At 56.2% G+C, this 15,792-nt stretch overlaps 1 protein-coding gene across 6 annotated transcripts in view; it reads left to right on the top strand.

Moving 5' to 3' along the window:
• DYSF (dysferlin) overlaps positions 1 to 15,792 on the top strand; it is a 198,223-nt gene that overhangs the window by 98,360 nt on the left and 84,071 nt on the right. For all 6 annotated transcript variants that reach the window (XM_025213299.1, XM_025213297.1, XM_025213301.1 and 3 more), the window contains 5 exons: positions 2,327 to 2,420; positions 3,115 to 3,192; positions 11,843 to 12,024; positions 14,589 to 14,729; positions 15,402 to 15,431. In XM_025213299.1, coding sequence (XP_025069084.1) covers positions 2,327 to 2,420; positions 3,115 to 3,192; positions 11,843 to 12,024; positions 14,589 to 14,729; positions 15,402 to 15,431 — 525 coding nt within the window. The remainder of the gene's footprint in view (positions 1 to 2,326; positions 2,421 to 3,114; positions 3,193 to 11,842; positions 12,025 to 14,588; positions 14,730 to 15,401; positions 15,432 to 15,792) is intronic.

Genomic DNA, 15,792 nt, shown 5'->3' with positions numbered 1-15,792 from the left:
GGGTGGATGGACCTTGCCCTTTTGGTGCCCCTCTGCTCTGGGGATGGATAGGAGGATTTTCCCCGTCCATCAGAAGAAGCAGGAGTCAAGAATACAGGGACCCCCCTCCCCGTGTCACCGCATCGTTGCAGCTGCTCTCGTGCTCATGACGCACGGTTTTCCCAAACATGAGGTCACTGGCATCTTTTTGTGAATTTTGCATCAGGCCTGTGCTTGCAGACCCAATGCCTCCCTCCCCACCCCACTGCAGACCCACACGGGACTCATGGGGTGGGGGGCTAGGGGGAGATTTCCCATCCCTGCCCGGCCTCGAGGCAGCACGGAGCGGATCGGGAAGCCTTCGTCACAGGGCGCTTTCCAACTGTGGGCCGCGCGCCAGGCTGGCCTTGGCCGCTTGGTGAGAAGGTCATAAAAATAACTGAGGAGCTATTCAGCTCCCGGCGAATTCCTGAGACACAGCCGGGGGCTCTGCTTGCGTCTTCAGGCCCCGGTGGGGCAGTCGCGAAAGGCTGGGTGGGGGCGAAAGGGAAAGGAAGGGAAACTTTGGAGGGAGAACTTTGCATGACCTAATTGTCATAAATATTTTGCACCGCAAACCCCGGCTCTTCCTCTGCAGACAATGCCCCAGTAATTGCTATTCCTGCCCTGGAGTTTTTGGAAAGCAGGAAGGACTCTCCAGACCACCTAAGTTCTTGACACTTTTTTGGGCCGCGCAAGCCGGGGGCTCTGGAAATGCCATTCCGGACGGATTGTTCATTCGATAATTGAAAATATTTAAAGCTCAGCTTTGCACTAGCCGGGAAGTCATCTTTACGCTCCCTTCCCTGCAACGAAATATTTCAAGCCGAGTGCAGCAATTAGGAGGTGATAAAAGGCCTGGGCGCAGAGGCAGAAGGCAGGAGAGGGGAAAAGCCTTGGCCAGGGTTAGACAAGGATCCTTGCAAGCAGTGAGCGGAGCAGTAGACGCCATCTCTATCACTGCGAGCTGTGTTTGTACCCCATTCATTTTACTCACGAGGAGACGTAGCGACGTGCTTTAACACCCCGCGCCAGGAAGCCTTTCAGATGCCACCGGCGAGCTGCCTAACCTCATCGCTTTTGTGTTACGTGGATCCTAGGGGCTCATCTCTGTATCCGAGGTGCTACTCTGCAAGGGAGGGGATTGCCCGGTCACTCGAGGGATCAGGAAGGACGAGGGTCCGAGCTGTCTCCTTGCACCTGTTGTCAGGTTTCGGCAGCTGACCGGGTCGGGTTGGCACCCGGGGGCCCAGAGACCTGGTCTCGGTGCTGATGCTGAGCGATGCAGGTTTTGGGTAAAGCCGGCAGGCTGAGTTGGGGGGGTCACACTTGCTTTCTGGGGATACAGCCAGGAGCTGTCAAAGTGGAAGGGCAACGTTGGCCCCAGGACACACACACAAGAAGCGGCTATGAATAAACGGAGGCAGGAAACGAGGGGACGGTTTCTGAGCACGAGAGCAGGGGGAGGCTGGGATACAAAACCCAGTGGGGTTTAAGATGCTCGCTGGGTTTGCAAACAGGATCACAGTCTCACGGCCTGTGGGAGCCAGAGGTCTGGGGTCTCCCCTTCTCCACCCCACTCCTCGGGGTCATCCCCTTCGCTTGGCTGTGCAGCCATCAGCCTTCCCAATGGGGTGCGTGCCCAGAGAGGACAGACCAGAGGCACAAGTCCCTCATGGCTGCAAAACCTCCAGTGTCATAGGGAACATGGTGTAGAGGGGTCCTGCTGCCCCCTTCCCCCATCCCACCGCCCCTGCAGAGAGGACTGGTCCCGAGCCCACAGGAACCTGTCCATTGCCATCAGTGGCTTGGCACAAAAGTGTCCTCCACACCTATTGATATCCACCCAGCACCCTCTACTTGCTCCTTGCCGCCCCTCCCCAGCTGCTGTATCACTCACTACCGCTCGCCAGCAGGATTCGAACCCTTGACTTCCAGCACGGAGGGGCTAAAGGGAGCGCTCCATTCCTTGGCAGCAGCAGTAGGCTGTTTTCCTCCATGAGCACCAGGGGATGCGACCCATGCTTTGCAGTGGGGAGAGGGGATGCATTGGAGAGGACGCTAGCCTTGCAGTTGGGGTCATAGCACTTCGTCAACCCCGGCTCCTAAGGGGGCTTGGGAGGATACATCCATTCAAGACCATGTTTCCGTCCCACCGAGGGGCCACGCCATCCTTTCGATGTGTAAGGACAAGCGTACGTGCTCTCTCCCCTCTTCGTGGCTCCTGCCACACGAGCTCCCTGGGGCTGCTCTCGTTTGATGGTTGGAGCTCCCTCCCTCGTGCGACTAACGCCGGGTTCTCCCGCAGGGAGGCGTGACGGACGACAAGAGCGACGACGGCAAGTCGGTCTCGACCCTGAGCTTCGGCGTCAACCGGCCTACCATTTCCTGCATCTTCGACTGTGAGTCCCTGCCGAGGGCTCGAGGGTGGGAATTGCACACGCTTCGAAGGCTCCCTTGAGACTCAAGTGGTGCCTGGAGCGTGCATCTGGGTCGGGGCAGAGCAAGGTTGGTCTGAATCTTTCTCCTTGCAAAGAGCCGTCGCCATCCAGCCACGCGCTGGGCAAAGCCAGGAGCACCGTGCAGCCCAGCTGTGGATGCTGCCCACCTCGTGGGGGCAAGAGGGGAAGTGATGTGGGACTGGAAGGAGAAAAGCCAAAGGGAGCCTTGCTCTGGAGGGCTGTGTCCTGCTCCTACCCCCATTGCATCTAATAGCTAGGAGGGGGATTTTCCAAGCTGCCGCGGCCCCCTGCTTTACCAGTGACTTGTTCTGATGTTGTGCCGGGGTGAACGGTAGTTTTACGAAGAGGTTGGATTAGGGATCTGTAAAGGGAGGTTTGCACAGGGCTGATCACGCCTCAGGACTAGATGACCTACAGAGGTCCCTTCCAGTCCTACTTCTCTATGATTTGCATTTAATGCCAAAGCAGCACTGGGACCCAGGGCTTCCTCCCTCGCAGGACGGCAGACCACCCCCTCCCTGCTCCCTCGGTCCCCAAGCAACCTTGAGGCACTTTGTGTAGCTCTTGCAGGCTTTCCATCACTCCAGGCGTGTGGCCCTGAATGCCTTTCTTATTCCCCTCTTCCTCAATGCAGATGGAAACAAATACCATCTCCGTTGCTATATGTACCAGGCACGGGATCTGATTGCCTTGGATAAGGACAGCTTTTCAGGTAAGCACAGAGCCTCGTTGAAGCGCGCGATTGAATCCACAGCTTGCACCGACACTTCGCCCTGGTCTCCGCGAGGTAAAGTTCAGGACCCTGGGGGCCTGTCCTGGCACAGATTTGAAGTAGAAAGGGGGGTTTTGTGCTGCTGTGCAACAAGAGACAGATGCATAAGGTTTTCCCAAGGAAGCCGGCGTGACTAGCCCTGCTTCCCATCAGAGGAGGAATCGGCTTTTCGAGAACTCTTACGTGAGAAACCAACCAGAAACCACAAGCTACCCAGGTCACTCCCCAGTCAGATGGTGTTTGCTTTGCTAATAGCTCCTGCTCGCAGACGTGAGCCGATGTCAAAAAGCCAGCGGCAAGCCCGGGTAGCGGAGAGCTCAGGGACACGAACAAAAATGCAGGCAGGGATGTTTTCCATGGCACAGAGCCTTGATTCTGCGAGTCCCGGGGCAGCGTGCGAGACCGCACAAGTGCAGGTGGGAGGCGAGGCCACGTGGGGTATGGGGAAGGTCGAGAAATGGGCACAGCCCCGGTGCCGGGCTGGCGATGCACACAGATGAAATGAAGGTGCATGAGTAGATACCAGGTATCTCCGAGCAGATGTGGGCTGACGCTTAAGCTGTCCTTTTTGGGCTCAGACCTGAGTGCTTCCCCCTTAGGCGTCTGATCAGATCCCAGCCTGCGTCTTCCTGCATTGCAGGGGGGACAGGAGTCATGGCTCCCAGTCCTTTGCAGGGGTTGGGGGGAGATATTGTCCCGTGGTTGTGTGTCTAGACCACATCAGCTGCAAGTGTCCAGGGCTTAGCGTGCCATGCTTCCAGCGTCTGCCCATCCGCTGTGGGGCTGCAATTTCACCGGAGGGATTTGTCCCCAGCCCCTGCTCTCGGGGCTGCAGGGGTCTGAGCGCTCGAGGGCGGACCCTGGGGTTGAGTGTGGAGCACAGGTGAATTTTGGCACGCTCAGCCCTGTTCGCAGGGAGACCTGCCTGACGTGGCATCGGCCACGCGTCTCCCCCACCGGGGAGGCTCGGAAGGGGATTCCCTATGGAAGTCTCACCCGTAAAGAGGAACGTCGCTTGTTGCATCCCCGCCTCGCCGATCCTCCTGCTTGCCATCCTCTTCCTCAGCGCAAGAAAACATGCAGGGAAATGCCCAGGTTTGGACTGTGCACCAACGAACCTTCCCGGACGGGGAGACCCTGCTCACGTTGCATTTATTGCGCACGAAAGAATGCATTGAAAACCGGGTGGAAAAGGAAACGACCGACCCTGGCAAACCTGTAAAACCTTTTGTATTTATTTGCATGAGAGCAGCCCCGTCCCCCGTGGGACATTGGTGAGAGGGTTGGGACTGCGAGGATGGAGGGTGTTTTTGACCCTCGAACTTTGTCTTTGGGGGATGAAGAGCGCTTGTATCCTGTGTGGAAGTGTCCCCAGCCCCCAAAAGTGTCGTCCCCACCTCGCTGCCAGATGGAAAGGGTGGTCTTTCATAGCTATGGAGGCGGGTCATCCAGCCTGACATCTTCTCCCAGGGCTGCAATGGAGGAGCCCTGCTTGTAGGGTTTGCTTCAGGCTGCCACGGGGTGCAGGGGTGGTTTGGCATCTGGTGCAGCCGTCGTTAAATTGATTATGTTCTCCATGACCAGCGACCGTGGAGATGGGGCCAGGGCTGTGGCTGCTGCAGGGGCTGTGCCAGTGCTTCCCCCCACAGATGTGTGAGGCTGATGGAGGGACCCGAATCCACATTGACCCCCTGTCTGCCAGCTGTGCCAACACCTCCATCCACAGCAGTGGCTCTGGCTGCAACTTCCAGGACCCTGGCAAGAGCCAGATGTCCCGGCGGCACCGAGTCCACTGGGACCAAGGTGGCTGTGGCCGGCAGGCATCTGCAAAGCAGGGGACGTGGCCTGCAGACCAATTTGGGTGTGACACCCTTGTCCTAGACCAAGAGACGGGACCTTTTGTGGGAGGACCAGCACTTCTCCAGATGGTGCAGGCAGCACTGACTCTACCTATGGTTTTGTGACCAATGCTATCCATTATCAGCCCCTGCTTCCCATGGCTCATACATTCACCAGGCTTTTCCCTACCAATTTGCCATGCAGCGTGTCTGCTTCAGCTGGACTTTTTGGGGAGCAGCGAGGGGGCAGGGAAAGTTTCAGTAGAAAGTATTCATCTGTTTCTGAGACTGAGGGTAGGCCAAAGTAGATCACGTTTTCCAGACCAAGTACGGCGTTCCCTATGATTGCTGCTTCCAGCTGCTGTGGGTCACTGGGGTGCAGAGAGCACACATCTGTGCCCAGTTCTGTGCCGAGGCATCTTCAGTGCTGCCATTGCCTCGCTTTCAAGTCCAACCCAATAAAATTTGGGGCATCATTAAGTGAATTGATAAAATGCAAAACATTGTCACGTCTCTGCATAAATAGCTGGTGAGCCCGCTTCTTGAATACCCCGTGCAGTTCTGGTCTCCGCATCTCAAGAAGGATGTAGTGGAATTAGAAAAGGGACAGAGAAAGGCAACCGAGATGATCGGGATAGGGAGCGACTGGTATACCGAGAGAGACCGAAAAAGGTAGGACTCTTCGGATGCAACCACTTTGCAGCCTTTTGGCAGGGAAAAGTGGTAAATACTGATGTTTAATGGCAACTACTGCCTTAAGGGTGTTGGCCCAACCAGTCCGCTCCTGCTGAGCTGTCCTGAATCGGTGAAGGGGTCTTGTGGCTTTGTCACCAGAGATATACCACTCCCTTCATTTTCCCTGCTCTGTGTCTGCTACAGGGATCGGGCAGCTGTGTTTCTCGAACGCAGGTCCTGTGTCTCAATGACCCCGACATCTGCTGGGAGGGCAATACAGCAGTGCACAAGCGATCCGGGACATTTTCGGAGGGTCTTGGGGACAACTCCCTGGTGCAAGCGTTGGAGAGACCAACTAGGGGCCGTGCTCTTCTTGACCGGCTGCTCATGAGCCGGGAAGAATTGATGGGGAATGTAGTCGTGGACGGCAACTTGGGCAGCAGCGACCATGAGATGATTGAGTTCAGGATGCCGAGGAAGGGAAGGATGGAAAGCACCCTTGATTTCAGAAAAGCAGACTTTGACGCCCAGGGGGAACTCATGGGTGGGATCCCCTGGAAAGCCAGTCTGAGAGGGGAACGAGTCCAGGAGAGTTGCTTGTATTTTAAAGAAACCTTTCTGAGGGCACAGCAATGAACGCTCCCGATGTGCAGGAAGACCAGCAAGTATGGCAGATGACCAGCTTGGCTTTGCAGGCAACTCTTCAAGGGGCTAAAACACAAAAAGGAAGCTTATAAGAAGTGGAAACTTGGACAAACAACTTGGGAGGAGTAGAAGAGCATTGCTCAGGCATGCAGGGATGAAATCAGGAAGGCCAAAGGGCAGTTGGAGTTGCAGCTAGCAAGGGATGTGAAGGGGAACAAGAAGGGTTTCTACAAGTACGTCAGCAACAAGAGGAAGATCAGGGAAAGTGTGGGTCCTTTAGTCCGTGGAGGAGGCAACCAAGTGACAGATGATGAGGAAAAGGCTGAAGTGCTCAATGCCTTCTTCACCTCGGTCTGCACAGGCAAGGGCAGCTCCCAGGCTACTGCACCGGGCAGCACGGTTTGGGGTGGAGGGGAGCAGCCCTCGGCGGTGCAAGAACAGCTTAGGGACTATTCAGAAAAGCTGGCTATGTACAAGTCCATGGGGCCAGATGGGATGCACCCAGGGGTTGACTGATGCGATTGTAAAGCCACTGCCCTGTTATCTTTGAAAAGTTGTGGCCATCGGGGAGGCCCTGAATGTTTGGAGAAGGGCAAACATAGTGCCCATCTTTAGGAAAGGGAAGAAGGAGGATCCGGGGAACTCCAGGCCAGTCAGCCTCACCTCGGTCCCTGGAAAAATCATGCAGCAGATCCTCAAGGAATCCACTTGGAGGAGAAGAAGGTGATCAGGAGCGATCAGCATCGATTCACCAGGGGCAAGTCATGCCGGACCAACCGGACTGCCTTTACAATGAGGTGACTGGCTCTGTGCACGCGTGGAAAGCAGGGGACGTGATATACCTTGACTTGAGCAAGGCTTTCGATATGGTCTCCCACAGCATTCTTGCAAGCAAGCTGAGGAAGTACGGGTTGCATGAAGGAGCTATAAGATGGATAGAAAACTGGCTGGGTTGTCGGGCTCAAAGGGAAGTAATCAGTAGTTCGAGGTCTAGTTGGAAGCCAGTATCAAGTGGAGTACCCAGGCTGGTTTTGGTCCATATCTTTATCAACCACCTGGAAGATGGGATGGGCTGCACCCTCAGCAAGTTTGCAGATGACACCAAGCTGGGGGGAGCAGTGGATATGCTGGAGGGTCGGGCTAGGATTCAGAGAGACCTCGACACATTGGAGGATTGGACCAAAAGAGATCTCATGAGGTTCAACAAGGACAAGTGCAAAGTCCGGCACTGAGGAGGGAGCAATCCCCTGCACCGGTGCATGTGGGGGGTGATGGGCTGGGCAGCAGCTCCGCAGCAAAGGACCTGGGGGGACAGGGGACAAGAAGCTGGACAGGAGCCAGCAGTGTGCCCTTGTGCCAAGAAGGCTATCGGCGTCCTGGGAGGAGCGTTGCCAGTAGGTCAAGGGCAGTGATTCTTCCCTCTGTTCAGCACTGGGGAGGCCACATCTGGAGTCCTGTGTCCAGCTGTGGGCCCCCTGCTACAGAAAGGATGTGGGCACATGGGAGAGAGTCCAGTGGAGGGCAATAAAAATGGTTGGGGGCTGGGGGACAGGACTGGTGAGGAGAGGCTGAGGGAATTGGGCTGATTGAGTCTGGAGAAGAGAAGACCGAGGGGGATTGAACAGCAGCCTTCACCTCCCTGCAGGGGGGCTGCAAAGAGGATGGAGCTGGACTGGTCTCAGTGGGGGCAGATGACAGGACAAGGAGCAATGGGCTCGAGCTGCAGCAAGGGAAGTTGAGGTTGGATATTAGGACAAACTTTCTCACTAGGAGGGTGGTGCAGCACTGGAGCAGGCTGCCCAGCGAGGTGGTGCAGTCTCCATCCTTGGAGGTGTTTAGGACCCAGGTAGACAAAGCCTTGTCTGGATGATGTAGTTGGGGCTGGTCCTGCTTGGAGCAGGGGGTTGGACTAGATGTGACCCCCTGAGCTCCCTTCCGGCCCTCCTTGTCTGTGACTCAGTGATGAGATGGAAAGCTGTCCGGAGCTCCAGGGGCTTCTCTTTCCCCGTGCATTTGCACAACAGTAGAGCTAGGACTGCAAACCCCAAGTCCTGACTCCCCTTCCTCAACTCTCATGGCTAGACTGCAGAATCAAAGGGTTGGAAGGGACCCGCAGGGTCAGCGGGTCCCACTTCTGCACCCGAGCAGGACACGCGGTCCCTACCCAGCCCAGAGGACGCTTGTCCAGCTTGTGCTGGGACCCTCCAGGGATGGAGACTCCACACCCCCTGTGTTGCCGCTTTGGGAGGGAGGAAGTTTTCCCTTAGGTTTCACCTTGATGTGTTTTGCTGCTCTCGAGCCCTCCCTGGACCACACCTCCGTCCTCCCTTGGGATGTTAGCGGGGCCTGCTCTGCTCCCCGACGTCGGCAGCTCGCTCCGGGTATTGTTTCGCAGGCTTCCCGCTCGTGGCATCGTGGCAGGGAAGGGATTGGCTTCTCGGGCTTGTTTTGCAGCCTCTCGCTTGGAGCGGCATGGGAGGGGGAAGGAAAAAAAGCAGCGAACAATCAAATAGTGTCTGAGCCGGGCGAGATCCTTCCTCCTGCCCCACGTCCACAATGAGTTTGTTGTTTAACGTGCAGCTCGGAGAGGGGTGATCTCATGCGGCCCGATTGGCCCGGCGGAGAGGCGAGCCCCGGCCCTCGGAAAAACCCAGCCAAGGACAACACGAGCAACAAACTTCTACAATGCGGGATTGTGATCCCTCGCCCTTCAGCAGAGCAGAAAGGCGTTCATTATCGGGGCTTTGCCCACTTAGAAAAACAAACCTTCTGCACGCAGAAGGGTCCGGACAAAAGGGCTTTTTAGACGCTTCCCCCCACCCCAACCTTTCTTTCCCCCCCAGTGCTCTGGGGTTCGGTCGATTGTAACGCGTCCTGCCTGGAAAGAAATGCCTCAGTGGGAAAGCCCTTCGCAGCGTGAGCTCTGCACGCGGCAACCCCCCCCAGCTCCTCAACCGGGATGGCGGCAAGACAAATAAACCCTGCAGACGTGGAGGGAGACGGGGCACGCGGCCTTGCTCCCCTCCCGCCCGGGTTGGCGAACGGGTCGCTGCTGATTGACACGGGGCGCCTGATTTGAATCAGAGAGGCTTTTTCCTTCGAGTAGGAAGGTGCTTGGCTGTGCGTGGTGGGGGCCGTGAGAAAGATGCATCCAAATAATAAAGGATGCTTATTCGGTGTGGGGCTCTGCAGGTGAAACCATGCCCGTGTGCTGTAGACATTAAGGGCTTGGAGGAAAGGGACATCGTGGCTCTGGGGCAGGGAGCGAGGGGCACGGCTTCTGCATCAGCCCTGCCTGGACCTCGGCGCTGGAGGCTGCAATGGTGAGAGAAACAGGGGAAAACCCTGCTCAGCCCTGGTTCACTCCTCCTTCCAGCCTCTTCTTTCTGCCCCCGTGCAACACAGGAGATGGCAAGACGGACCTGGGACGCGGCAATTCTTTATGTTCTTAAAAGGCGCATCTACACGTGCCAGTTCAAGGCACATTACCCATTTTTAAGGTGCATTAATGGCACGGGTCTACATGCACGTGCCCTTATTGCGCCGTAAAAATGGCAAATTTAGGCTGTCCGCGCCTTAATTTGATACCTGCAAAAGCAGGGATCCAGCTGAGGAGTGAATAGCTAAAGCGTCTTAATGCACGTGCAGACACGCTAAGGTGCATTAATGCAGTGTATGTGGACTGACTTGGGACTAACTTCACTGGACCTGAGTCAGTCCACACAGCACGTGAATACGTCTTAGTGCGTGCACGTGTAGACGCACACGTGAACCGCCTTAATGCGCATTAGGCAAATGCGCATTAAGTTTGGGCACACATAAAAGCATGTGTAGACACGGCCTAAAGCTGAGCCCACATGGCCGCCTTCTCAGCCCCCGGTCAGCCGGGGATGAAGTAATTTCTGCCAACTGGGATGCAGCTCGGGGGAGGCTCCTACCACACCTGAACCTCCCCTTTCCCCTCCAAAGCGCTGCTCTCCAGCGAAGGACATTTGAATGGGGAGGGTTTATCTTGTTGGGGGCAGACCTGGAGCTAGCGGGCATTTTGGATCTATCCAGCTTGCCTTGACTGAAGTCTTATCCCTGCCCTATTCATTCCCCTGGCACTCTGTTCTCCCCAGAGCTGGCTGCATTTCAGCAGCGAAGCTGTTCAAGAGGCCCGGTGCTGCTCAGGAGCCAGCTGTCCTGTTTCTTCTGTTAATTGATTTCCTATTTCCTCTCCTAATCATCTTGCTGAGGAGGGTTTGGGGGTGAGGACTGGGTCTAGGCACAAGATGGGTTAGACAAGCTCGATATGGCTTCCTTAGTCCTCTCTGTTTCTGTCCTGTGATGTAGAAAGCCAAGGGTTCAAGGCTCACCACCGCTCACCTCAGCTGAGATCCCCCCCAGGCAGAGAGGCAGTGGCGTGGGATGTACACTGGCAGGCCTGTTGCCTGCAGGCTCAGCTGGGGTATCTCCTCCCTGTTTCTGGGGTCACCTATCCAAGGAGGAGTCCAGCAGTCAAGGGATAAATGTCCAGCCATCCCCTGGCCTGAGCTGCCGACCATCCCTCTCACCCACACAGCTACTAGATGGTGGTGTCCAACATGTTATCCTGTTTGTGAGCAGAGGGTGGAAAGGGAGGTGAGCCTGGCTGTGTGAGGAGTGAAAGGATGACCTCTTTCCATGCGGGCGGCCAGCATCAGAGGTCACCCAGAGAGGTGGTGGAGTCTCCATCCTTGGAGGTGTTGAAGACCCAGCTAGACAAAGCCTTGTCTGGGATGATGGAGTTGGGGCTGGTCCTGCTTGGAGCAGGGGTTGGACTGGATGTGACCTCCTGAGCTCCCTTCAACCCTCATTTTCCATGATTTCTATGAATCTATTAACGACTCATCAGGGTTAAGTCCAGAGGGGGTTGTTAGGGCCGGGTAATCTGGCATCCCCCATCACTTGCACATCATCCACCCAGGCTGCAGACGAAGGCACAAGTCACATTCCTGGGCCAGCTCAGACTTTACCTCACCATCCATGGTTAATAAGTTCATTGCCATCTCCATCAGGCCAGAGATGGGGGCGGGGGGGTGGTGGCTATGCAATAGCATTGCCTTCCACTGCTACCCATAGGTGTTGAAGCACTTTGCTAAGAAAGGGAAGCACCTTGCTTCTCATTTTACACGTGGGGAAACTGAGGCACAAAGCAGAACTTGCCCAGAGCCATGTCAGTGGCCCAAATGCAGGCAACATCACTCTCACTCAGATGCCCTGCCTCTCTGGGCTGGTCTCTATTCCCTCAATGCTTATAAAGTACTTTAGGAGCCTCCTATGAAAGATGTTAGTGCCGCGATATAGATGGTGAATGGTTTGGCCAGCAGTGCGTTGGATGGCATGGAGCAGGGCAAGGCAGAGATTTCTGCACTCGCTGTTTCAATTCCCCATCTCTGTCTTTGCTCTAGACCCATATGCAATCGTCTCCTTCCTCCAACAAAGCCAGAAGACCGTGGTGGTCAAGAACACCTTGAATCCCACCTGGGACCAGACCCTCATCTTCTACGAGATCGAGATCTTCGGAGACCCCCAGAACGTGGCCGACTCCCCTCCCAACATCGTGGTGGAACTTTACGACCACGATACCTACGTGAGGGCCCGCACGCGCTGCGCTTTCGGGCTGCCTCGGCGCTTTGCTCATCATAAGCATTCACTAATGCAAATGTGCAGACCGTTGTATGCCAATGCACATACGACGGGCTCGCTTGCCGGTCAGATAATTGCTTAGCATGTGGGGCGGATGGCTAATCCTTCTAGCATGTCTGGGCTGCACCACTGGCAGCCTGGAAGGAGACTGAGTCCTGCCAATGTCAAGACTTATTGATTCTCAACCGGGGTGTCGCAGCACCTCGGGGTGCCACGAGATCTTTTTAAGGGTGCCGCTAGGGTCCGCTCAATATTAGCACTGTTAGGTGCGTGAAGACCTACACCATCCACAAAATGAACCCAGAGATTTCAAATAGAAAGCCGTCATGTCCAACATGTCTACCCCACGAGTGATCCGGATCAAGGACAAGAAGAAGTCCTTTTTTAAATACATAGGGGGTAAAAAGAAGGTACTGGGTAATGTGGGACCTCTGCAGGACATCTGGTTGTCGCACCAGACGACAAGGCTAACCTATTTAACAATGTTTTTGCCTCCATTTTTCTGAGTGGGGACCCGGTTCCCCCCCGGGACCCCCTCAGGCCCCGGGGGAGGCGCAGCCAGCCCCAGGGTCAGTGAGGACCTAGTCAGGGAATTTCTGGAGGGACTGGACGTATTTAAATCAGCTGGTCCTGACGGTCTCCACCCCAGAGTGCTGAGGGAATTAGCAGAGGTCATAGCGGGACCCCTGGCACGGCTTTACGAGCACTCGTGGTGCTCTGGTGAGATGCTGGAGGACTGGAAAAGGGCCAATGTGGTTCCCATTTTCAGAAAAGGGAGGAAGGAGGACCCAGGGAACTACAGGCCCGTTAGTCTTACCTCGGTTCTGGGGAAGCTCTTTGAGAAAATTATCCAGGAGCACATCTGCGAGGGGCCGGCAGGGGAGGTTATGCTTAGGGGCAACCAACACGGGTTCATTCGAGGCAGGTCCTGTCAGACCAACCTGGTGGCCTTCTACGACCAGGTCACCAAATCCTTAGATGCAGGTGTCGCAGTGGACGTAGTCTTTCTGGATTTTAAGAAGGCCTTCAACACTGTCTCTCACCCCATCCTCATTAAAAAACTAGGGGACTGTGGCGTCGACACGTGCACAGTCAGATGGGTCACTACCTGGCTGGAGGGCCGCACCCAGAAAGTGGTGGTGGACGGGTCATTATCGATCTGGAGGGCTGTGGGCAGTGGGGTCCCCCAGGGCTCGGTCCTCGGACCCACACTGTTCAACATCTTCATCAGCGACTTGGACGAGGGGGTGAAAAGCTCCTTTGCAGACAACACTAAGATGTGGGGGGAAGTGGGCACACTAGAAGGGAGGAATAGGCTGCAATCGGACCTGGACAGGTTACTGGGGTGGGTGGATGAGAACAGGATGGGTTTCAACACTGACAAGTGCAAGGTGCTGCACCAGGGGAGGAAGACCCAGCAGCAGACCTACAGGCTGGGGAACTCCCTTCTCATCAGTGCAGAGGCAGAAAAGGATCTTGGAGTCATTATTGATGCCAAAATGAACATGGGCCGACAGTGTGGGGATGCGGTCAGTGAGGCCAACCGCACCTTGTCGTGCATCCACAGGTGCATCTCGAGCAGGTCCAAGGAGGTGATCCTCCCCCTCTATGAAGCACTGGTCAGGCCGCAGCTGGAGTACTGCGTCCAGCTCTGGGCGCCGCACATCAGGAGGGATGTGGGCGGCATGGAGAGGGTCCAGAGGAGGCCACTCACATGGTCGGGGCAGCAGGGCAGGCCCTGCGAGGAGAGGCGACGGGACCTGAACCTGTTCAGCCTCCACAAGAGAAGGCTGAGGGGGGATCTCGTGGCCTGTTACAAACTAGTCAGGGGGGACCAGCAGGCATTGGGGGAGTCCCTGTTCCCCCGAGCACTACTGGGGGTAACAAGGAACAACGGTCACAAGTTGACAGAGTAGATTCAGGCTAGACATCAGGAGGCGCTACTTCACTGCCAGGGCGGCTAGGATCTGGAACCAACTTCCAAGGGAAGTGGTACTGGCTCCTACCCTGGGGGTCTTTAAGAGGAGGCTGGATGAACACCTGACCCCGGCATCCTTTCCTGCCATGGCAGGGGGTCGGACTTGATGATCTGCTCAGGTCCCTTCCGACCCGACCAACTATGAAACTATGGTGGCCTTTCTGAGTTCTTTGCAATGAAAGACTTGTTCTGTTATTTTTGTAAAAAAAAACCAACAAAAAACCAACAAAAACCAGTGAAAGCAAAGAATTGACCTTGAATCTGAGGAGTCTGAGAGCCACTGTCATAGAGGCTCTGAGTAACAAGGCAATGAGTCTTAATGAGGTGTGGACAGCTGAGAGCAAGTCCTTCCCCTGTGAATTAGCCACCAAGAGGAATGCGTTGGTCTAGAAAAGCTCATGACTTTTCCTGCTGTTCTCAGAAAAGTTTCCTGACCTGTGGCTGATGGGGGCTGGCCACAGACTGAGTGCAGCGGGCATCTAAGCATGAAGTCTCCACGGCTGCAATCAGACCTAGTGCTTTCCTTGCAGGGAGCGGATGAGTTCATGGGCCGCTGCATTTGCCGGCCCAGCCTGGAGCGCTGCCCAAGGCTGTCCTGGCATCCCATCACCAAGGGGAACAGGAACACAGGGGAGCTGCTTGCTGCCTTCGAACTGATTCAGAGGGAAAAGGTAAGCTCCAGCAAAGATACCCCTTCCCCGCTCTGTTTCAGTCGTATGGTTGCACTGAGGAAACGAGCCCGTTGCAATTGCCAGCATCCTGGGATTTGACTGCTCGGGGCCATAGGAGGAATACACGGGACCCTCTCCTGGATGCTCAGAGAGCGTGCCGCTGGGGCTTGCACACCCAGGGGCCTCTGGGGTGTGGTACCCAAGCAACAAGGAGGTGCTTATATGATCCCTTGCAATGCTTTCTTTCTCCGCACAGGACTGCCCATCGGTGGGTTAGGACCAGGGCCGGTGGGTGGTGGCAGAAAGCACCCATGGCAGACTAGCCAGGAGTAGCTGTGCCATAGAGGAGACTGAACTGAGGAAAGGGAAGCTGCCCACTCGGTGGGTGCCCAGAGCTGATTGCCCCTGTGAATGCAGATGGGACCATGCAGCCGGCTATTTGAAGCAACACCCCCCCCCCGGCTCTGGTTGAAGAGACCGGGGTCCTCAGCACCCAGATGTCCCCAGTTCAGGCTCAGTGGATAGGGACGTGGCTTTGCAACGCAGGGCCCCAGGCCCGGGTTTTTGGTGGGAGCGGGAGCACGCGTGCTGTCCCGGATGGAGCTCACCGCTGAGGGTGGGAAGGGTCCCGGGAGCTCAAGCGCGATCTGAATGCCTGTTTGCTCTCCGCAGCCGGCTGTTCACCACATCCCTGGCTTCGAGGTAAGGCTCTCGTCCCATGTACAGCCTGCAAGGGGCTGTTTCCCATGCCCGGCTCCGGCAGCCTCCCTGAGAGCTTGGCCCGAGCCGGGACCCCCAGGTCCGACGCGGCCTGCGGCTCAGAGCCGATGCGTCTGCCCCCGGCGGCTCTTCTGAGCCGGGGAGGTGCCACAAAGAGCCCTCCACCCCCTTGCTCCTTGGCTAAAATGGAAATATTCTGCCCCATAGCTGGGGTTCACTTTTTCCTCCTGTATACCATGATAGCAGCCCACCTTTCCACCTGCTGTCTCCCCTCTATCCGTTCCCCCTTTTTATGGGGGTCTCTGGAGTTGCCAGCCTCCCAGCATCAAGCTATCCCGTCTCC

The sequence above is a fragment of the Alligator sinensis genome, unplaced genomic scaffold (genome assembly GCF_000455745.1).
Source record: "Alligator sinensis unplaced genomic scaffold, ASM45574v1 scaffold1408_1, whole genome shotgun sequence".
Lineage (NCBI taxonomy): Eukaryota > Metazoa > Chordata > Crocodylia > Alligatoridae > Alligator > Alligator sinensis.
The sequence above is the reverse complement of the archived record's forward strand: the minus strand, read 5'-3'. Positions and strand labels throughout refer to the sequence as shown.